General features: G+C 39.3%; 11 protein-coding genes and 2 non-coding genes across 13 annotated transcripts; 8 read left to right on the top strand and 5 right to left on the bottom strand.

The window, feature by feature from the left end:
• Window positions 1-328: 328 nt before the first annotated feature.
• Skdi_11.trna5R lies at window positions 329-400 on the top strand. The gene has a single exon. It is a non-coding gene; the product is annotated as a tRNA-Arg (tRNA).
• Window positions 401-549: 149 nt separating this feature from the next.
• SRP102 (Signal recognition particle receptor subunit beta) lies at window positions 550-1284 on the bottom strand (the record flags this gene model as incomplete). The annotated part of the gene is made up of 1 exon (XM_056229285.1): window positions 550-1284. The coding sequence occupies one exon, from the start codon at window positions 1282-1284 to the stop codon at window positions 550-552; it is 735 nt and encodes a 244-aa protein (XP_056083318.1).
• Window positions 1285-1544: 260 nt separating this feature from the next.
• Window positions 1545-3437, top strand: RSM22 (tRNA methyltransferase RSM22; the record flags this gene model as incomplete). The annotated part of the gene is made up of 1 exon (XM_056229284.1): window positions 1545-3437. One exon carries the CDS (start codon window positions 1545-1547, stop codon window positions 3435-3437), a length of 1893 nt encoding a protein of 630 aa, XP_056083317.1.
• A 249-nt stretch (window positions 3438-3686) lies between these two features.
• RPS27A (40S ribosomal protein eS27) lies at window positions 3687-4265 on the bottom strand (the record flags this gene model as incomplete). Its single annotated transcript, XM_056229283.1, has 2 exons — window positions 3687-3932; window positions 4263-4265. The coding sequence occupies 2 exons, from the start codon at window positions 4263-4265 to the stop codon at window positions 3687-3689; spliced, it is 249 nt and encodes an 82-aa protein (XP_056083316.1).
• Window positions 4266-4703: 438 nt separating this feature from the next.
• APE2 (metallo-aminopeptidase) lies at window positions 4704-7946 on the bottom strand (the record flags this gene model as incomplete). The annotated part of the gene is made up of 2 exons (XM_056229281.1): window positions 4704-7281; window positions 7666-7946. The coding sequence occupies 2 exons, from the start codon at window positions 7944-7946 to the stop codon at window positions 4704-4706; spliced, it is 2859 nt and encodes a 952-aa protein (XP_056083315.1).
• A 542-nt stretch (window positions 7947-8488) lies between these two features.
• Window positions 8489-9151, top strand: RCN1 (Rcn1p; the record flags this gene model as incomplete). Its single annotated transcript, XM_056229280.1, has 1 exon — window positions 8489-9151. One exon carries the CDS (start codon window positions 8489-8491, stop codon window positions 9149-9151), a length of 663 nt encoding a protein of 220 aa, XP_056083314.1.
• A 64-nt stretch (window positions 9152-9215) lies between these two features.
• On the bottom strand, window positions 9216-9650 carry ELF1 (Elf1p; the record flags this gene model as incomplete). Its single annotated transcript, XM_056229279.1, has 1 exon — window positions 9216-9650. The coding sequence occupies one exon, from the start codon at window positions 9648-9650 to the stop codon at window positions 9216-9218; it is 435 nt and encodes a 144-aa protein (XP_056083313.1).
• A 2500-nt stretch (window positions 9651-12150) lies between these two features.
• Window positions 12151-13677, top strand: KDX1 (putative protein kinase KDX1; the record flags this gene model as incomplete). The annotated part of the gene is made up of 1 exon (XM_056229278.1): window positions 12151-13677. The coding sequence occupies one exon, from the start codon at window positions 12151-12153 to the stop codon at window positions 13675-13677; it is 1527 nt and encodes a 508-aa protein (XP_056083312.1).
• Window positions 13678-13998: 321 nt separating this feature from the next.
• Window positions 13999-15207, top strand: SKDI11G0590 (type II protein arginine methyltransferase; the record flags this gene model as incomplete). The annotated part of the gene is made up of 1 exon (XM_056229277.1): window positions 13999-15207. The coding sequence occupies one exon, from the start codon at window positions 13999-14001 to the stop codon at window positions 15205-15207; it is 1209 nt and encodes a 402-aa protein (XP_056083311.1).
• Window positions 15208-16081: 874 nt separating this feature from the next.
• On the top strand, window positions 16082-16825 carry SKDI11G0580 (uncharacterized protein; the record flags this gene model as incomplete). Its single annotated transcript, XM_056229276.1, has 1 exon — window positions 16082-16825. The coding sequence occupies one exon, from the start codon at window positions 16082-16084 to the stop codon at window positions 16823-16825; it is 744 nt and encodes a 247-aa protein (XP_056083310.1).
• A 517-nt stretch (window positions 16826-17342) lies between these two features.
• On the bottom strand, window positions 17343-18524 carry PIR3 (beta-1,3-glucan linked protein; the record flags this gene model as incomplete). Its single annotated transcript, XM_056229275.1, has 1 exon — window positions 17343-18524. The coding sequence occupies one exon, from the start codon at window positions 18522-18524 to the stop codon at window positions 17343-17345; it is 1182 nt and encodes a 393-aa protein (XP_056083309.1).
• A 1580-nt stretch (window positions 18525-20104) lies between these two features.
• On the top strand, window positions 20105-21115 carry PIR1 (beta-1,3-glucan linked protein; the record flags this gene model as incomplete). The annotated part of the gene is made up of 1 exon (XM_056229274.1): window positions 20105-21115. The coding sequence occupies one exon, from the start codon at window positions 20105-20107 to the stop codon at window positions 21113-21115; it is 1011 nt and encodes a 336-aa protein (XP_056083308.1).
• Window positions 21116-22231: 1116 nt separating this feature from the next.
• Skdi_11.trna4E lies at window positions 22232-22303 on the top strand. The gene has a single exon. It is a non-coding gene; the product is annotated as a tRNA-Glu (tRNA).
• Window positions 22304-22475: the final 172 nt, after the last annotated feature.

Raw genomic sequence — 22475 nt, 5'->3', positions numbered from 1 at the left:
CCTTGCAATTTGATAATTAGGTACACCACGTGATGTACTACTATTGACGACCCAACATCACCGAAGTATATTACCAAAAAACCAGAACTTTTAGTACATTCTATATACATAATATTATTGACTTTATCAAAAATGAAATCCCAATAATTGTCACAAGATTTTACTGATCAATAAATACAATTATGGTTTTTACGTGAGTAATGGTAAGCGCCCTTTTTTCAACATGATCTGCTGCATATTATACCGTTGCTTAGTGTATGGTGTCTTTTTCGACAGGGTAGTTTCCCTCTATATATAGCAGATTAGGTTATTTCTTCAAATAATACAAGCTTGCGTGGCGTAATGGCAACGCGTCTGACTTCTAATCAGAAGATTATGGGTTCGACCCCCATCGTGAGTGCTTTTTTTTATTAATTTCAAAAAATTTCCGAAATGACACTTTCGTTAATATAGTCTTCTCAGGTTGGTGGGTACATATCGGCTTATGCATATTTTAAAGTTGCTAAATAACTATTACTTTTTTTGTCTAATCTATATACCAAAAGTATACTATAGTTTTTCGTCTATCCATTGGCGCCATTTAGAAATATTTTTCTTACTGACACTGCCCTCAAAGGCAACTACAGACCCTTCCAACCTTGCAAATTTAAACTCATGGGAAGATTGTAAAACGTCCAATACATTTTCTGCATCTTGTTCTTCATTGACTCTTCTTTTAACCTCATTCAATGATTTCTTTCTTCTTCCAATTACTTTTTGGATTTCACTTTCTAAAACATCTCTAATCTTTGATGATGGTCTTGCAGTGAATAATTCGCTCTTATTGCATGCAATCAAAATATCGACACCATTTTCACAGCTAGATTCAGTAATTGATAATACGTCTACCAAAAACTCTGCCGTCGAAGTTAAGTTCCTGGGATCGGTTGTGGAATCTATCATGAATATCAGCCCCTTGACGAATTTGGCTCTTGTTTTCAGGTATTCGAAGAGTTTATAGCGTAATTTGACATGACCCGGAAAATCGACTAGAGCAATATTGAAACCATCATAATTCGCCGCTGATAACGGTTCCTGTGATACAACAGTTGGTCTCATAGAATCCGTGGTTAATAGTGTGAGCAAGCTGGTCTTACCAGAATTTTGGGGGCCTGCAATGACAATGGATGGTTGGTAACTTCTCTGTTTAATCCGTGTCTTGGACGATGCCTTTTGCACTGCCACCAACGCTATGGTAGTTACTATCACTAATAAACAGGCAATAATAATAGTACTGCCTAGCATTTTGCGTTGTTAGATATTCTGCTGTATAAATAGCTGCCAATAAGACAATATAATGTTCCTCAGCGCGGACACTTACAGCACAATTATTAGCTTTATTTTGTTTCCTTCGAATTTCCTAAGACGGTTCACATATGTTCTTCCTGTCTGCATTTCTTTTTTCCGCCACTACATGAAAAATTGCATGTTGAAAAAGCAATAGGATCTTGTTATAACCTTCCGAATAGTAGAACGTATAGTGGACCCGCCTAATCCAGGTAAGAATGATGCTGAGACGATATCGTAATGTTTCACTACGGAATGTCCGATTCATCTCAAAGGTCGCAAACGTAAATTTACGAAGTTTGAATTTGGAAGATTTTATAGGCACAAACAATAAAGGGATTGATGGCCTTTCGTCGTACAGAGATGAGACAGCTAGCTTGACTCACACAACTAGCTCTAGAGAAACCAGATTGCTTCCGAAGACGCTTCAGGGCCAGTCATATCGGGATCAGCTAGAGTTAAATCCTGATGTGAGCAAAGCAATCAATAACAATATTATGGCCTTGCATATTCCAAATAATATTAGAAGAGTTGCAACAAATTATTACAAAGAGATCCAGGAGCCAAATTCCTTACATCGACCTTGCAAAACTAAAATGGAGGTTGATGCTCATATAGCGTCCATTTTTTTACAGAATTACGGTTCTGTCTTTCAATCCCTGAAAGAATTACAAAAAAGGTTAGGCATTGAGAATTTCGAACCGAAGAGGGTTCTTGATGTTGGATTTGGCCCAGCTACAGGTATAGTTGCACTGAATGATCTTTTAGGCGAGAAGTACCGACCCGACGTAAAAGATGCGGTTATTTTAGGCAATGCTGAAATGCTGAAAAGAGCCAAAATCATCTTGAGCAGACAACTAAATGAAGTTGTTGACGCTGTGGAAGTAAAAGAATCCATGGAGGAAAAAAAGGATGTAAATAAAGAAAAGGACAAGATTTTTCAGGAGGATGAGCTTATTGGGGAGGTAATGACGAAAAAAATTAGTGTCATGACTAACTTACGATCTTCTGTTCCTGGTCTCAAAGAATATGACCTCATTATTATAACGCACCAACTTCTTCATAATAAGAACGTGTTTCCAATCCAGGTAGATGAAAATATAGAGTATTATTTAAACATGCTAGCGCCAGGGGGGCATATTGTTATCATTGAACGAGGAAATCCGGTGGGATTTGAGATCATAGCAAGAGCTAGACAAGTCATGCTCAGACCTGAAAATTTCCCGGAAGAATTTGGTAAGATACCTAGACCCTGGTTAAGGGGAATGACTAGTAAAAACAAGAATCGTACGGAGTTGAAAAACATGGCAAGTGATTATTTTTTGAAAGTAATTGCACCTTGTCCGCATCAAAGGAAATGTCCTTTGCAAGTTGGAAATCCAAACTTTTACACCCACAAAGAAGGCAAGGACCTGAAGTTTTGCAATTTTCAGAAAAGCATCAAGAGACCGAAGTTTAGTGTAGAGTTAAAAAAGGGGAAACTTCTAGCCACTTCGTGGGATGGTTCTCAAGGAAGCGCCTCTAGACTACGGGGGACAGGAAGGAGAAATGGCCGTGACTATGAGGTTCTGAATTATTCCTATTTAATACTCGAAAGATCACATCAGGATGAAAAGACTGTGAAAGAAATTGAAAAATTACGAAAGGAGAGTATCAGTGACAAATACGATATTGGATCACTGGGTGACGACACACAAAAGACCTGGCCACGAATTATTAATGACCCTATCAAACGTAAAGGCCATGTTATGATGGATTTATGTGCGCCATCAGGTACGCTAGAAAAATGGACGGTTTCGCGGTCGTTTTCCAAACAAATTTACCATGATGCTAGAAAGAGTAAAAAGGGTGATTTATGGGCCTCAGATGCCAAGACACAGATCAAAGGATTGGGAGATTTGAACCTTCAGAAGTTTCAGAAATTAGAAAAGGAGAGAATCAAGCAAATGAAGAAAGAGGAACGCCGAACATCCAGAGAAATAACGGAATCGTTCAACGAATTGGAGGATTCCCTTCAATTTGATAATCACAAACTTTCAGACGTTGAGGTGGTAAGGGAAATATCGACCTTACACGGACACCATTTTTCACAACATGTAAATAAAAAATGAAAAATTAGAGTTGATTAAAATAAAGATATAATATAAATATATTCAATACTTTAATATTGTTGTACATACGTGAATATGATATATATAGTACAGTTTGTTGCAGTGTTTTCAGAAAAAAACTAATAAAGGTGACAACTGAGTGTATATTATATATGATAAAACCTACCCTGCTGGTCCCATAATTGAATCACTTTATTAATGATCTTCTTTTTTAAAGCGGATTTTGTTTAATCTGTGTAGTGAATGAGATTACTTCCTTCTGAAAGATGTACCTTCAGAAAGCTTGGCCTTACCACCAGTTGGGGTGCACAATACTGTGGAGCATGATTCGCAAGTGACCGCGGTTTGGGCATGAGAGAAAACTGTAGTGATGTTCAAACAACCGGGGCATTTAACGTCTAAAAAGTAGGATCTTGGGCTTTGAACCAAAGTCTTTAATTTGTGCTTTCTTGCTTCAGAGGCAGCAGTTGGGTGCAATAAATCTTGAACTAAAACCTGTAATAAACGAGAGGAGATAAAATTTAATAGTTAGTAAAATCGTTCCTCTTTCTTGACTAATTCTATATGATCTGAAACGAAAAAACTGAAAAAAACGGTAGCCTAAATTATCTGGAAACGGATTGGGGGATGTGCTACTATCAAATTCATATTTACCCACTCTAACACAATATATTTGCATTTAATCATCTTGAATTTCAGTTTCTGTATTCGTCAAACTATTCATGGTCAACTCTAAGTGCTTTGTTTGTTCCTTCCCGTATCCTAGTTTGTTTGCAGTGGTAATCTTTGGCGCATCGATTCTTCTTTCCGTCAGATTTCCTCTACCATATCGTATCAATCAGTTGGTCGCTTCCCTGTAATCATTTATATGTTAACATACCATTTTGAAATATTTGTGTTTACTTTCCTACAGAGAGTGTTTGTATGATGGGTTAGTATCACCAAAGTTCTATTCTGCTTATACATAGGTATCAAAATAGAGATGTTTTTCAAAGGTAAGGAACTGGTTCCTAAAAAATCTTCCCGTCTCAAGAAAAACCCGGAAACTTTTCAAAAAGCGGTGCTTGGTGTCATGTACAGATTTATTTTCGGTGCATGGGTGTAAAATGAAAGAACAATAAATTTTGGAATTGAGGTATACTCGTTTATAATAATGGTCCCTGCCAGGTTGTCACACCATAGGTTAAGCATAGAAGAAGCATCTTTCATTGAAAAATATTTACATATTTAGGAAGACAAGAATGTATGGAAAAAATCTCATTTGCTTCAAAAGTATCCATTATCCTTCAAGTACTTGTCGATCACATCACGGTCTCTATTGACCCATTGCGCCTTTGAAGTTATGGTGTCCAATGATTGGGCTAAACTTTGATCGAAACCTTTGGTAGACTTGGTGGCAAAGAACTTCTTAATCTCATCTATTTTCTGTAGCGAAGTAAAACCAGAAGTACCTAAGGTAACGACGGAACCCAACATTGAAAGACCAGGAGGTAATCTCTTCACGAGTTCATCCCAGTTCTTCTGGACCCAACTCCATAAGATCTCGACACCTTCTTGATGAGCCCTCATGCCTTGCATTGGAATATAGATATCTTGATTCAAGACAGTGCCATCAAACAGATAGCCTAAAGTTCTTTTCAGTAATTCAGGTTCTTTGAATCTACCGAAGGATCTCAATGCGGCCAATTTCTCATCGTTAGAGACAGGATTTAAATAGATTTTGTAAATCCTCTCGTAGTTTTCCATGCCACCAATTCTTGCAGCGGTGTTAAATACAATTGGCTTGATCAATGCCGGAATAGCTTCTTTGTTACCATTACAATAATCAGTAAACATTTTCAGGGCAGCTCTTTCGACATCAGCATCTCTTGCAGCACAGGCAGCACCAAACATGGTGACTTTCAAACGCTGGGTAGAAAAGGAATCAGAGGCTTTGAACTGCCAACCTAAGTCATGCGTCATGCTGCTGATTAGTTGTTTCGTGAAATTGTCAAGAGCATTTTGAGTCTCCTTTGACTCAAACAACCAGGTAGATTTCAGTGAAGATATGCTGTTGATTATTTGGTCCCAAACAACAAATGACTTTTCTTTGTTCCACTTGGAGATCAAGTTCATAAAATTGATAGTTGAGGTGTAGCCGGAAGCGGATAATGTTTTGGCATCAGCAACCAAACCAACCCGGTCCTCGACTGACAATAGGTCAGCTTGCTCTCCCAATTTTGCCCATCTTTCATCGCTATAGGATGTGATATATATACCGGATTGTTCGCTATTAACCTTGAAAAAATGTTGGTCTTTTAATTCAATGGTTTTGCTTCTTTCGTTCAATACAAAAGAGCTGTCAACCCCATCCTTAGTCTTCAGTGCCAAAAATACTGGATAAATTGTTGTATCCTCATCGGCTTTGACGTCGGCTGTACTTAGGTAACGGTTTTGGCGAAAGGTTATTTTACCATTTCCCTCTTCGCTAACTGAGACGACAGGAAATCCTACTTTTTTAGTCCAGATATTCATTACAGAGCGAACATCCTTGCCCGAAGCGTCTGCCAAGGCATCCCATAAATCCTCAGTCTTTGCGTTGCCATATTTAAATTTACTCAAATACTGGGACACACCTTTGATGAAAGTTTCTTCGCCTAACCATTTCGAAATCATCCTCAACAAAGAAGCACCCTTTGAGTAAGAAATCGCATCAAATATTTGATTGATTTCATCAGCTTTCTTTACAGGTACTTCAATTGGATGAGAGGATCTCAAAGAATCGAGGCCCAATGCATGTTGTAAGGTATCGGTGACATACTGCTCCCAGACTTTCCATTCTGGTTGAAATTCATTACACGAATACCATGACATCCAAGTGGCAAAGCCCTCGTTTAACCATAAACCTTCCCACCAGTCCATGGTAACTAGATTACCAAACCATTGGTGAGCCAATTCATGTTGAACAACTTCTGCGACTCTTTGAATACGATCCAATGTTGAATTGTCTTTGTCTAATAATAGATCAACCACTCTATATGTGACTAAACCCCAATTTTCCATGGCTCCTGCCGAAAATTCATGGACTGCAACGTTGTCCATTTTAGGCAAGGGATATTGAATGCCAAAAGTCTTTTCAAAAAATGCCAAGGTCTTCGCAGTCAAATCAGCAGCAAACTGTCCATCTTTTTCATTACCTGGAGTAGCATAAACTCTGACAGGAATACGGAAGTTTTTAGATTCGACATATTTCAATTCAGCAATGATATAAGCAACGAGATAGGTTGACATTTTAGGAGTTGTGTTAAATAAAGTGAACTTCTTACCGTCCTTGATATATTCGTTCTTGACATCCATGTTGGACAAGTGTGTCAAAGATGGGTCTGAGACTAAAGTGATTGCAAAGGACGCTTTTAAATTGGGCTCATCAAAACATGGAAAGGCTCTCCTGGCATCCGTTGGTTCCATTTGAGTGGTAGCCATATACTTTGTTTCACCGGTTAACTTGTCTTCATATTTGGCTCTATAGAAGCCAGCCATATTATCATTTAAGATACCAGTAAACTTTATATTCAAAATGACATTATCCTTAAAAGAGGCTAAGGTCCCTTCAGGAAACACGAAGTCGGTAACCTGTTGCTCCTCCTTAATATTAATCTTAGAAGCTGCGATATCGCCAAGTTTGGCACAATGAATATCGATATCAATAGTATTTAGTGTTACCGTGTCAATTCCAGAATTGTTGATTTTCAATTCAATCTTAACAGAGCCTTCGAACTTGAATGTTTCAAAATCAGGTTCTACAATTAGATCGTAGTGTAAAGGAACGACATTATCGGGAAGTATTTCACGTTTTGGGGTGTTGCTGGTCATATTAGTTGTTTTTTGTACTTTGGGTACAATGAATAACAAGGTTAGTTAGTAAAACTCAAAGTTTGGGCAACTAGCAAACAAACAAAAAAGATAAAAGGATGCTTTAATCCAATCGAAATGCCACTTAAACTATTTCAATCGCAACTGTGTCAAAGCGAATCAGTTGAGTAAATCCCTTTTCCCTGCTGCAAAAGATAAGAACATGAGGGTAACAATTATGGGAGAACTCACTTTGTAACCACTAGCTGAAGAATGGTAAACGATACTAGTAATATACTTCGATACCTAAGTCTCATGTTTGATATTCAATCCTAGTTTTTTTTTTGGTATTTAGCCTTTTCTTGTTTCTTTGTTAAGCTTTTGTGTAAAAACATACTTTATCAATTGTGACGTTTTCTGGCATTTCGCACAGGCATGGCTTGTTTCTGTGAACAGAGAACGTCTGCTGACGATATTTACACGTTCGGAGTTTGTCGACTTATTGCCCTTCCATGTTTTAGTCATGTGTAGTGATCTGATGGCATCTCCCTGTGACGAGGCTGAATTATATAAGTGTCTCGAGTGTGTGATAACGGGGCCTAAACAAGGGCGCACTTTGCTTGCAAGGGAAACACCTCTTGCCGCATTTTTCCATAAGAGCGACTTACAAGTTAGCATGGTATTTAGTCTGCGTGTTTGGCTATCCTCTTTTATCTATCTTTGAGTTGTCGCTTGGTTGCTATTTCTTGACGTAAGGTTTATGTGATTTCTCAATTTACAACGCGGACGAATTAGTTTGAAATTATCCAGCCATGCAAGTTCAACTGTACCTTGACTAAAGTCCCGTTGGGCACGGTTGCTGTATTTTTTACTGTACCACTACGAACAGGCGCAGTTTAAATTGATAGTAAACTTGAAAAAGGATCTTGCTATGTATTTCCAGCCTCGTTCAATAGATGTCAAAGAGAATTTGTATATTCAGCTCCCATGACACGATACAACAAGAATATCCAAGAGGGCTTTGCGATTATGTTATCTTGTTGTCTGACAGTACGTTCAATCAGGCGTAGTTTTTAAGTGGCTCATCAAGAAGACCCTTTTCGCTCAGCGACTCATATATAAGAAATGGCTTCATTTAAGGAAGAATCCGGTAGTTTTATGAAAAAAGGCAAAGAAAAAGTCAAGTAAAGAACAAGCTGAAATAAAAGTCAAAAACGCCAATGGGTAAGGTTGTAACGGACACGGTGATTATAACCTCGAATAAGTGCGATGTTGTTGATAATGGTAGTGTTGAGATAATTCAGGCCTGGTTATCTAAGAATATCTTAATGAAGTTTCAAATCAACGAAAATCAACCACTACAGTTAATCATTTTGAAGAGATTCAAGAGGATATTGTTGATTTGTCCTAATCATGACTTATCGGAGCATGTTATGGATGCCTCTCTTGCCGGGGAGGTCGATAAATTCAACTTTAGTTACTCTTTGCAGGATGGATACCGCGATTTAACTAAACAACACTTAAGAGTACCTGAGAGTGAAAAAATGTTCTTAATATCACCTCCAGCATCGCCACCGCCCGAATTTGATTTCAGCAAGTGTGAAGATGCACCACAGAGACATATACAGAGTCATATACAGAAGGAGCAGCAGAGACGAATGGAAGCGGGCCATCTATTGCCAAAAAATCCAGATGAAGGTGACAATGGCACTTTCACGTTGTTGAAATCAAAGGTAGGCGCTATTACTATTGATAGATGTCCCACCAATGATGGATATGGACAGACGCAATTAGCAGATCACGTTAAAACTGCTTTCCCACCAAAATCCATATTTGATACCGACGACGATGATGATGATGGTGATGACGAAACGATGGGCTGATGACATACGAATTATTCTACATAGAAAATATACACGAAGTAAATATTTTTTGTTCAAGAGCAGTTTATTCATCGTCGCTATCTACCAAGGCACCCCTACCTCTTTTAACCTGCCCTATTCTCTCTTCGTCTGAGTCTACCTCCTCTTCATCAGAATCGACTTCGCCAGGATTCTGTGTGCTTTTAGCGTCCGAATCACTTTCATAGTCACTAGCAGAGTCCTCATCACCATCATCTGTATCACTTCCGCGGCCAGAATTGACTTCTTCCACGGCATCAAACCAATCACTATATACATCAACCGGCTGTGATAATGAATTTATACGTGTTTGAAACGACTGGCCACAAATCTTGCACGACAGAGTTCCTATACTGTTTTTTTTATCTAAAGTGCATGATACTGATTTTTCATGGTTGCAAAACAAACAATTGAATTTTGTATCTAACTTTTGAACCAGCCTTTTTGTTGGCTTTCTTGCTGACTTCTTTCTCTTACCCATGGCTCGTTAATCGTCCTCGATGTTTTCGTGGATCTTCCTCTCTTTAGTTTCCCTAGCACTACAAATCACTAATAGTTTAAATACATTTACACGCTTCCATATGACCATCATTTAGTCGTTTTGTACGATTGGGCTCATTTCCTCTTTTTTACAATTTGTTCTTGTTATTTAACTTCATTTCTAATTTCTAAAAGAAACCATTGAATATAAGGTCAAGTGAAGGAGGAAAATGTGTGGGAAACACTGTCTTGAAAAATGTCCATTTTTTTGCAGATTCAGTAAAGGTACCGTTGATATTCCTTGAACATAACATTTTAGTCTAGGTTGTGAAGGGAACTCATTTCAGAGTAACCACTGCACTTTATTTATATACATAAAATTGCGATGGCTGATATTACGCTTTTAGTTTTCATACAGGTGTCACACCCTACTCTTTAACCCCATACCATTGAAAAACACACAAACGAATTGAAAAATATTGTTTTCATTATAGTGTATTTTATGGCACCACCGCTTTCGTCATTTAGAACAGCAAGATCTCGTAATGTTCTGTATTTATTAACGCAATATTGTCGAACAAGAATTCATTAGGAATCAAGCCGACACGCTCTTCATATACTGCATAAAAATAATTCAATGCAGAGCGATAGAATAAGCGCTTAGTCCCATATGGAAGAAGTTAAAGCAAATAATACGGACCACGAACACCATCTGCTAGAAACTAAACGTTACAAGTCTCACGCGTAGTATCTACCATCGCCTGAGAACTCCAAAAAGGTCTTAACAATTGCAACTATGAGCCGAATTGTGAAGAAGGCTGAGCGAATAGAGAGAAGTTTGTACCTTTGTCCGTAATATGTCAACTAGGGGTGGCTATAGCATAAAACAAACTGAATCAAATGTGCTTAAAACTTTTCAAGCACCTTGGAATTCTCTTGGTATGGTGGGTGTTGTACCAGAAAGGTATCGCGGGTATTCATAAAGTGCAGTGACACAACTGGTTTCCTTACTCGGGAGTCGAATTATAACAACACCTTTAGGAAAACTGCTTTCTTCAAAGTCTCAGCTACGTAAGCAGGCATATTTATGTGTGGATTAAAAAATGCCTAGCGGATACACTCATATGCGCCGCAAGCATGCTCTCTTTCTGGTATGAAATGAAAAGAAACACGCTGTATGTGCTGGTTACTGCTGAATGGCGAAGAAAATAACCACCCCACGCTCTTTTGTTACCTACTAAGCGTAATTTACGGTAAAGTTTGCTCAAGCATCCAACAAGTCCCGTCCTTCTACTCATTTGTCCCACGCCAAATCAAACGTATGAAAGTGAAGTAAATAAAAATAGTACGGCCAAGCATTACGTACATTAACCAAAGCAAGTAATTTTCTCGTAATTGCGACACACTTGGTAGGTTTGTCATATCCCGTTCAACTGAAGCCTGCTTGTGATACTTGACAATATTGCCAAGATTTGAAGAAAATCAATGCTCTGGTGGCCATTACTCACATAGTTCTTTCAAGCATCAAGGCTTTTGTTGCTGTCCGTTTCAAATGTAACGTTGTAGGGTATATCCCTCAATTACGGTTGATTTTTTTTCTTGGAAATGTCAATACTTTTCTTCTGACAGCAGCTTTAGGCTCAGTATTCTTACGGATACATGCGTGAAATTTGTTTAGGCAACTTTAAAGAGACTTAAGATCGCTGTTAAACAATTTTCAACCCCAAATAGAGCTGCGGCATCGCATGATAAAAAAGCAACAAATTTGTCCTTGCACAAGAAAGCATCAACTTCAGCGCAAATTTTTTCTTCTATGTGTGATAAAACGTTAATACAAAAAGCTTTACAAGAGCGAATGGCTAACTGCAACTAAAAATCTTTGTGCGGTTGCCTGACGTCTAAACCGGAGATTTCTTTTTCAGTCGTTAAAGCCAAAAAACAACTAAAAACTTCGTGATAGTTTATTTTTAAACCACAAGACGTCCTTGGTGTGAAGAAAGAAGTTCCAAAATAGAAGCACCTTTCTCAAATGGGTTATTTTCACTAGAGAGAGCTTTCAATCACTTCCCTGTTCCCGCTAATTGTCCTTGTAAGTGAGCGCAGCAAAGAAAATATCTTACAATGCAACAGAAAAGCGCGCAGGCCCATTCAAGTTAAAAATAGTATCCCGCAATCAATCCATGCAGGAGGCATCATAGAAATTGGTAAGCCCTCGTATTTTATTAAAAGTGACCGAAAGCAAGAGATTCGTAGCAGTAAAAGAGTCCTACTGTGAAGCCTTTGTAGCCTTCGAGGACGACAATCTTTTCAGAAGATACTTAGTCAGGTTGGATAAAAAGAGAAAGAAATTCTGTGATGTTAAAATGAATGAAATTGCCTTTTTGTCCGACGTCTGATTTCCACTTGGAAGTTGAAAACGCTGCAAAACGGAAAGGTCACGGTAGGAAATTTACCTCCAATTTAACAGGGACTATTTGACATAAAAGAAAATATAAAAGTAAATGGTGACTGAATCCGAGAGATGCATTTTTCGTGCGTTTGGCCAAGAATTTATTCTAAATAAACATTTCCATTTAACAAACAAGATCGGCCATGGCTCACATGGCCTTGTTTGCTCTTCGATCTATACAGAGACAAACGAGGAAACTGCCGTCGCTATCAAGAAAATACCCAGTGCATTTTTCAACGAACGATCTTGTAAAAGAACCCTTCGCGAATTGAAACTATTAAGACATTTTAGAGGTCACCCAAATATAATTTGGCTTTTTGATACTGACATAGTTTTCTACCCGAGTGGCGTACTGAATGGCGTTTACTTATATGAAGAATTAATGGAATGTGATCTTTCTCAGATTTTAAGATCCGGACAACACTTGGAGGACTCACACTATCAAAGCTTCATATATCAGACATTATGTGCATTAAAATACATACATTCTGCTGGTGTTTTGCACGGCGACTTGAAACCGAAGAATCTACTTGTTAACAGTGATTGCCAATTAAAAGTTTGCAATTTTGGTCTATCACGTGGGTGTTCGGAAGACTACGAAGAGAATAATCACTTTACCACGGAGTTTGTAGCGTCAAGATGCTATATAGCACCGGAAATCATGCTGAGTCACCAAGGATATACAAAAGCTGTTGATGTTTGGTCAACAGGCTGCATATTAGCGGAACTATTGGGTGGCAAGCCTCTCTTTGATGGAAAAGACTATGTCGATCAATTAAATAATATTCTGCAAATACTTGGAACCCCATCAAAAGAGATGTTACAGGAAATTGGTTCTCAGAAAATACAAAGTTACATCCTCCTATTCGGTCATATACCAGGAACACCATTTGAGAGCATATTACCCAAAGCTAATCCAAAAGGACTGGACCTCTTGAAAAAAATGTTAGAGTTTGATCCGAAACAGCGGATTGTCGTGGATGAAGCATTAAAGCATCCTTTTTTATCAGTATGGCATGATATAGATGATGAGCCATCATGTGAAAAGACTTTTGCATTCGAGTTTGAACATATCAGTAATATGGAGGAACTACAAAGCCAAGTCACAAGAGAAGTATCCGATTTCAAGAAAGTTGTTAGAAAACATCCCATTGGTGGTGATTTCTCATCGTCGTCCTCATCGTCAGAGGATCCCATTCCTCAAGAGGTTGATGATGTCCATCTCTCGAAGAAAAATTTATCTAGTTCTCACTCTGAAGTTTCCTGTGCTAGTCAACTTCCTTCATTAACTACTACTCAGCCGTATCAAAACTATGTAAAAACAGGTTCTGACTCAACTCAAGGTGACAACGAAAAGGAAAACAGGGTCGAGCACAATACTAGCCAGAAACGTAAGGAATCATTGGAACGACTTGCCGAGTCAAATAAAACAGAAAGTGGCACAGTTATATCATCTCCTTCGGAGGGTGAAAGTGATGGTAATAACAATATAAGTCACAGCACCAATGAATGTGACGGGGTTTTTTTCTTTGACTTTGAAAAGGATCTTGAATTCGGGTTAGACAATAAATTTTTATAATAAGTTTTCACACTTGCTTGATGTGAACATACGCAATTTGTAACAGATATGTATACTGCTTGTTGGTACTTTCAAAGTTCTAATGTCTACTTTATTCTAACGATCCAAAAAAAAAATTGATCTCCGCAGCATTATAGGCCGAAAGGCGGGAACATCAAACATACCAAAAAAGGGAACACACGCCATCGTGTGAATTTGTGATGATCCTCAATGTTGCACACTTAGGTACAATTCCCCATCCATTTTTTTTCATTTCGAAGGATTTGTGAATGTATGTGCATAAAGATTAACATCATTTGAAAGGTGTGTTGGTGACATTGAATGATGATAAGATTCTTTCCCCTCAGAATACAGACTCGTCTGAAGTCCGACTACCCGCTGCTGACTTTTGAGCAACTGGTTTCCACAAATGGAATAAGAAAAGGCCAAACTTGTAGAATTTCTTTGAGAGATTACCTAGAGTGGCAAAATTTTCCTAATATAATGAAGAGAGAAAACTTCTTCACACAAAGAAAATCCGTGTCTACGGTATCTCAAGAAGACCCCTTTTTATTTGATAACCTCCTCGATTATGACCCGCTATTCAGCAGGTGCCTTGCCAAATGGCTGCTCGTCAATTATAAATTAAATGACTATCCTTACTACGACCTTAACATTGTCAATATTTATACGGATTTACCTCAAGGAATTCAACTATGCAAAAGTTTAATGACGTATCTAAAGTCGACATTATCTAACAACATGTTCCAGAAAATCAAGTACTTTATGATCCCTCTATACAAATGTGAAAATGTGCCGTCAAAGCTCTTAGATGGAATACCTGGATCAGTTAATTTGATTCAAGACTATCCAGTATCTCCGGATTTACTACAGAAGAAGTTTCTCATAGAGGACCCCGTTCAAATTTTGATGCTCAATGACGTTATCAAATACACCACCCACGATTTAGTGAGATACTCTTCGCATGATGACGCATGGCAACAATGCTTTGTGGATGTGAATGAAATTGGACAGAAAAAGAGGACTTTTGAGAGTGACATTGACTACTCCTGTAAACTTGCATTAGAACAATTATTTGGCGACCAATCTAACTTAGTTTTTGACAAAGAGCTTTATATTCCAACTAAATTGATCGAGATACTAATGACAATTAAAAATAACATTCCAGAACATAGACTTTTCGCCGTGGATACTCCACAAAGGTCAAGCCCAACGGTAATATCGATATTGAAGAGTTTATTATACCCAAGAAAGGTAGGGTCGAGCCAGGTTGTAGAACAACATTCGGATTCCATTTTTTCTGACAAATGCAGTGGAAGAACACATTTCATAACGGACTTCTTACAACTAAAGAACGTTTACAATGATATCAACAGTTCTTCTAGGAGCTGTGAAGTTGAAGATATTGCCGATTTTGTTGAAAAATGGATAAGCGCCAGTGAGAGAGGTGCACGGTCATTGTCGAACAGAGAGACACCCCAGTTAGAGGACATAAAGAATAGCTCTTTAGCGATACTTCATTCCACATGATTGCATGTCTTGTATTCGAAGAAGAAGGAAAATTTTTCACCGAATGAAGAAAGAATAACCTTTACTTCCTACATCTACATATTAATTCTAATTATTCATGGGCAAATAAGCTTTTTTAAAAGAGAAATATAATACGTACGCATATTCTTTTCTTTCTCTTGTGGCGCTTCAAAGCCGCAACAACTTTAAAAAAGGTTATACTTTCGTATAGGAAAGGAAACTAAAAGGAAAGGGTGCAGAAAAAGATAAATTTCTGGTTGAAGGGTTATAGTTAGCTTTTCTGTGGATCTTGCACTTTCGTAGCTGTAACTTAGCTAAGCAGCACCTACCATGAGCTTATGTCCGTTTTTGGTCATTTTCTTATTTTATGGTGCCTTTGAAGGCAAGAAAGTTTTTGTTTTAAGCACGTTCTGCCCGGCAGGTTAACAAAAAGGGAAGGGTACATAGATGTAGGCGTACTTCCGTTGAAAGACCCGTACAGCAGAAATTGGGTTAGATCTTGTAAATTGCCTAATACGTCAGCACCCGATTCGCGTTGTTTTGCTTTCTACGGATTAACGCGAATTTAAACGGTGAGCCAACAAACCCAACAGAAGCTTCGAGTGATTTGACCGCCCACTAGAGCTAACAACTGTGTTGATATATTTGATCACAAAAGATAGTCTGCGTACTTATATATATAGAGTGATCCATGAATGCCCGACCCTATCACCTTTTTTGACTTTCCCACTATGGCTTGTTTTCATAGGGGAATTTAAATTCCTCTTTCATAAGAACCACAAACTTACCTTCTCTGGAGAAGTCAAGAGAGAAACAGCACAACCTAACCACTGAAAAGTGCCTCGACCTCGAAGAAGAAATGCAGCTCAAACATATGAGCCCAGTCGCAGCTCTACTAACAACAGCTTACGCCCAAGGGTATACACCGGGCGAGCCATGGTCCACTTTAACTCCCACGGCTACTATCTTATGTGCAGCTACCGAATACATTAGTACCTTCGGTATCGCCATTCAAACAATTGCAAATACTTCTGTCAAGGCTAAGAGAGGCCTTATCTCTCAAATCAATGATGGCCAAGTTCAGGCCACTGCTGCTCCTACTGCCAGTGGATCCATCTTGGCTAATGGCAGTGCCGATATCACAACGACCTTGACTAGAACTTCTATCATTACAGTGAGGCAGGGAGCCACCACAACTAGCTCCTCGATCAAAAAATCTACCCCTACCTTATCCCCATCATCTACCATTTCATCTGCTATTGCCTCTACCTCTGCCTCCACATGTCAAGCCACTGCTGCTGTGTCTTTGGAAAACAGCTCTTGTAGCGATGACGGCACCTTGAGAGTAACTTTGAAGGATGGTGTTTTGACTGATAGCAAAAATAGGATTGGTTCTATTGTTTCTAATAGACAGTTCCAATTTGATGGCCCAACTCCACAAGCCGGTGCCATCTACGCGGCAGGTTGGTCGATTACAACAGAAGGCAACTTGGCCCTAGGTAACGACGACGTTTTTTACCAGTGCTTGTCTGGCAATTTTTACAACTTATATGACGAAAAAATTGGGGAACAATGCAGTCAAATCCACTTACAAGCTGTCTCTTTAGTAACTTGCTAAGCAAACTGACGCGCCATTCCCGTGATGTGAGCGCCGTGCGAATGTTTTGTAGGGCCGCCGGCGCCCGCATATTTTTTCAGGAATGGCTTCTGTAGTTGTCATTAATTGGCGAGGGCAAAGAATATATACAGAATAGAATAATAGACGATAGTTTTTGCACTATCAACAGTTGTAAACATAGCTATGATTGTAAAGATAACCAATAAAGCTGAACTCAGATTACCTTTGAAATAATTATGTATTATAGAAGGATTTTTTTTTACAATGAAAAAGCACTAAATTTGAAACGTGAATAAAATCTATAACCACGTCTCATTATAGTGACGAACAATAACGTTTGAAAACGTGATGCTTTCTCGTGCAAATATTAATTTAATGCAAAAACGAGGAAAGACTTAGAAATGAAAACATGCTAAATGAAAGATGCCATGAAGTGAGTCTATGTTTAGGGAATGAGATTGGCAACTAATTCATGACGTAAAGGGAGAACAAGATCGACTAATCATATCGTTATCAGTTAACAATCAATCAAGTCGATAGCTTGCAAATAGACTTCATGACACTCTGAACCAATGTGTTTATCATACAAGTTGTAAAAGTCACCGGACAAACACTGGTAAAAAGTATCTTGGTCACCAAGGGCTAAGTTACCTTCTGGAGTGATGGACCAACCGGCAGCGTAGATGGCACCGGCTTGTGGTGGTGGGCCATCGAATTGAAATTGTCTGTTAGCAACAATCGAACCGATTCTACCCTTTTTATCAGTCAGAATACCCTTACTCAAACTCATTGACAAGGTACTGTTGTTATTACAGGAGACAACGTCGACGGGATCGTTGGCGTCCTTGACTTCAGAAGTGGCCTGAACCTGGCCGTCACTCACTTGACTAGCGCCATTGGTAGTTTTGGAAGCTTGTATTTGTCCATCCGTGATTTGGGAGGCTGCAGCCTTAGTCGAGGTGGTAGCTTGAACTTGACCATCACCAATTTGGGAAGCAGCAGCGGCGGTAGACTTGGCAGCTTGAACCTGACCATCACTAATTTGGGAAGCAGCAGCAGCAGTGGACTTAGCGGCTTGAACTTGACCATCGCCAATCTGGGAGACAGCAGCAGCAGTTGACTTAGCGGCTTGAACTTGACCATCGCCAATCTGGGAGACAGCAGCAGCAGTTGACTTAGCGGCTTGAACTTGCCCATCGCCGATTTGAGAGACAGCAGCGGCAGTGGACTTGGCAGCTTGAACCTGACCATCGCCAATCTGGGAAACAGCGGCGGCAGTGGACTTAGCAGCCTGGATCTGACCATCGCCAATCTGGGAAACAGCAGCGGCAGTGGATTTAGCAGCCTGGATCTGACCATCGCCAATCTGGGAAACAGCAGCGGCAGTGGACTTAGCTGCCTGGACTTGACCATCGGTAATCTGAGAAACAGCAGCGGCGGTAGACTTCTTAGAGACAGCAGCTGTCGTAGTAGCGGCTTGCACTTGACCATCACCGATCTGAGAGGCTGCTCTCTTTGCCTTGGAGGATGCAGTGGTGGCAATTGGGTCTACAGCAATACCAAAAGTAGAAGCGTAGTCAGTTATACCACCCTTGTAAGTAGCAGATGGAGCTAGGGTGGACCATGGGTCCTTGGGAGCGTAGGCAGCCAGAGAGGTGGCAACCAACGCGGAAGCGACTAAGGGCTTTTTGTATTGCATTTTTATGTTATAAAGTGTACTTGTTTTATGAGACTTTTTTCTTTCACTATTGTGGAAATAATAGCTCTTTATTCTATTGAAGCTCTAACATTGAAGCAAGCAAGAAAAAGACCTAGAATCAAAAGAATATGCTAAAATGATGAGTATCTTATATAGCTTTACATTTGCGGACATCCTGCTGAATAGACCAGGGATGAATCTGCAGATGCATGATCTATCCCTTCTACTTCAGTAAAGAGCGAAATATGCCAGATTTAGAAAATTTCAGGCGCTAATTTCTAAAATTAGTTCACTACTCGTTCTATCCCCTCTAACTTGCAATATCTTTTCCGGATGGGGCAAAAACATAGTCCAGGCGCCAAGAAATTGCGCGGGGCCCAAATCAAATTTAGAGGAACATGAGCAAGAAAGTCGATTTACTCCTTCTGCTACTGCATTCGGCAACAATAGTTCCGCTCTAACCCAAGTGTCTTTCGTTTACTCCTCAGCAAAACCTTACCGGTCAACGCCCGTAAAGTGTTTTGTAAGTACGAGTTGTACAAAAGTTGTCTTTATGGTACATTTTCTCCACAGAGCGTCTCCTGTGAGTTCCCGGAAATGTCTATCACCATGCTCTTGACTTAAGGTTACGAGAACAAAAAATGGGCAGAAAGACTATTGCAGTGATGTGGTCATACCCGTTCAGGACAAAAAACAGCTTTTATGCCTAAATGACTACAATCTCACGTAAAATTTTATTAATCTAGTAAATAATTAAATAGCACTTTGTAAAAAAATTGCGCACTGTCTCTTGCCATCGCGGCCACATTTCACAATACCACTTTATCCTTGTTACCAGAACAAAGGCCAAACGGGATCTATTTGTACCTCCCTTGGCCCACTTCATGGCATTGTTATTCTTGGACCAGCACTTTCTTTTCACGAGCATTATTTCTTTTTATCAATTTGCGCCATGATTTCCTATTTGGGAAATCTTTTTTCTCGAAACCAGATTTCTATTTTTCGCTACATATTTGACACCCGCTGTTCCTTTAATGTAATGGTTGGTTGCAGAAAGGAGGCAGCATACTTTTCACGTGGAAAATGTGGGAACCGTTCTTGTTGTACATTTTAGAAAATGACGTGGCTTGGATACGCATGAAAAGGGAAAGCGGCCTGCTTGCTCCTGGATATAGCATTGCTTCCATTATTAGCATCATTACTGGATCCTGCCGTTTATAGGGGCGATGTTAGTGAAAGAAATTGAGATGGCGGATGTAAATCCTATCTTCTAGTTAAATTACTTGCTCCAAGACTTCGCAATATCGGCTAATTACAGCCCATCCGCATGAAAGATGTAGATAGCTTTAGTGATTTTCTTATATGTTGAAATTAAAACGCTGGACTACTAATTATTCTCGAAATGATCGTAACTCTATATCTCACATATAAAAGGGAATCAGTTATCAACTGCTTTACCCATAATCGTTGTATCTTCTCTTCTACATAATAAGAAAAATATTATCAAGAAAACAAAGCCAATACACCAGTATTAGAATTAAAGTTCAAAAAAAGAATCCTCCACAAATTTACCTTCAAAAATGCAATATAAAAAAACCCTAATCGCCTCCACTTTGGTTGCTACCTCTCTAGCTGCCTACGCTCCGAAGGATCCATGGTCCACCCTAACTCCATCTGCTACTTACAAGGGTGGTATAACTGACTACGCTTCCACTTTTGGTATCGCTGTAGACCCAATTGCCACCACTGCCTCCTCCAAGGCAAAAAGGGCTGCAGCTATTTCCCAAATCGGTGATGGTCAGATTCAAGCCACCACCAAGACTAAGGCTGCTGCCGTCTCTCAGATTGGTGACGGCCAAATCCAAGCCACTACTAAGACTAAGGCTGCGGCCGTTTCTCAAATTGGCGATGGCCAAATCCAAGCCACTACTAAAACCAAGGCTGCTGCTGTTTCCCAGATTGGCGATGGTCAAATCCAAGCCACGACCAAGACCAAGGCTGCTGCCGTCTCTCAGATTGGCGATGGTCAAATCCAAGCCACGACCAAGACCAAGGCTGCTGCCGTCTCTCAGATTGGCGATGGCCAAATTCAAGCCACCACTAAAACTACGGCTGCGGCCGTTTCTCAAATTGGCGATGGTCAAATCCAAGCCACTACCAAAACTACTGCTGCCCCAGTCTCTCAAATCACTGACGGCCAAGTTCAAGCTACAACTTCAACTTCTGCAACCATTATACCATCTCCTGCTCCTGCCCCAATTACCAATGGCACTGACCCAGTAACTGCGGAAACATGTAAGAGCACTGGCACCTTGGAAATGAACCTGAAGGGCGGCCTTTTAACTGACGGCAAGGGTAGAATCGGTTCAATTGTTGCTAACAGACAATTTCAATTCGATGGTCCACCACCACAAGCCGGTGCCATCTACGCTGCCGGTTGGTCCATCACTCCAGAAGGTAACTTGGCCATTGGTGATCAAGATACTTTCTACCAATGTTTGTCCGGTAACTTCTACAATTTATACGATGAACATATTGGAACTCAATGTAACGCAGTTCATTTACAAGCTATCGATTTGGTGGACTGTTAATCGCAGGATAACTCCATATTCGCATGAAAACATAATCATCGCAGCATAGTCTGTACAATAGTCATTTCTGTCTCCAAAGGACATATTTTGGGTCGGTTCATTTATCTCTTCTTCATTCGTTTCCTCTTTTCATAAAAATTTCTTCTTTGAAATCATGAGGTCAATTATACGTTCTTTTCCTTCTTTTTATAGCCTGTCTATTTTTTTTGTTTACCACCACTACATAATTATTTTTCAAAATCATGATCAATTACATTAAATATACACTTTCTCCCCCTTTACTAGCATATTCTATGCAGTGAACACACATTGATGATCCAGGCTAGCGGACGAGAAGTTGAGCCCTACTTTGGCTATTTCTAGCCATATAATATTCTTTTAATTTTCATTCGTGCACGGTAAATCATTTTTTACCAGTACAATGTTATCTTATTATGAAAAAATGGAGAAGGAACAAAAATTAGATCAGTTCTCGATTGTTAACCAAATCTGTACGCCAGCTAACGCTAGAAAAACAAAGCCAAAAAACGTACTCACAATTCTCAAGGTAGTATCTATCCGCTGTCATGATAGCCAATAAATGTTAACTACGATTGATTCCCAGATTGTCTGCTGTTTTTAGCACTTGCTTCACGTAATTGTCCTTATAAAATCATGAAAGGTCTCAAAACCTGCTTCTTTCAGTAGTACCTTTTGATACTTCCTTTTCTTGGATTCATAAATCCCTGAGGGGAACTTCTAGGATAATCTATATATTTAGCATTATTGCCTACCTCAAAATTGCGGTCAACACAAGGGGCACACTCTACATATTAATTAATACTACTTTTAAGGATGGAACAAACTGGATTATCGACAAGAGACTAGCTTGTGCCTAATTTACGAAATACCGAAGATTGTAGTTGACGTACTCTATCTTCGGCGAAGTCACATCCATTGCTATGAGAGGCCGTTTCGCAATCAAATTGTATAAACAGCATATTCATGTAATATCCACCGTTGGACGTTGGACTAAGAAGATACATATGAAAAAAAATACGAGATGTTGATTATATCCAAGATTTTTCAAAGTTTTGATTTATTAGTTGTACTGAAATCAAAACTTTAATATTATTATCCGATATAGTGTAACGGCTATCACATCACGCTTTCACCGTGGAGACCGGGGTTCGACTCCCCGTATCGGAGACTCATCCTATAAATTGTTTTTTAATCACCATAGATTATGAATTGATGGGTCGTTGAGTTGTCATTTATTAGACTTGACAATTCTAATTATCCTACGTGCCCTTACATTCTGGAGTGAAAATGCTGGATTGTTGAATATATATATATATACGTTAACGCCACGTAAATGTGT

The sequence above is a fragment of the Saccharomyces kudriavzevii genome, assembly GCF_947243775.1.
Source record: "Saccharomyces kudriavzevii IFO 1802 strain IFO1802 genome assembly, chromosome: 11".
Taxonomy (NCBI): domain Eukaryota; kingdom Fungi; phylum Ascomycota; class Saccharomycetes; order Saccharomycetales; family Saccharomycetaceae; genus Saccharomyces; species Saccharomyces kudriavzevii.
This window is presented reverse-complemented; position numbering and strand designations above follow the sequence as displayed.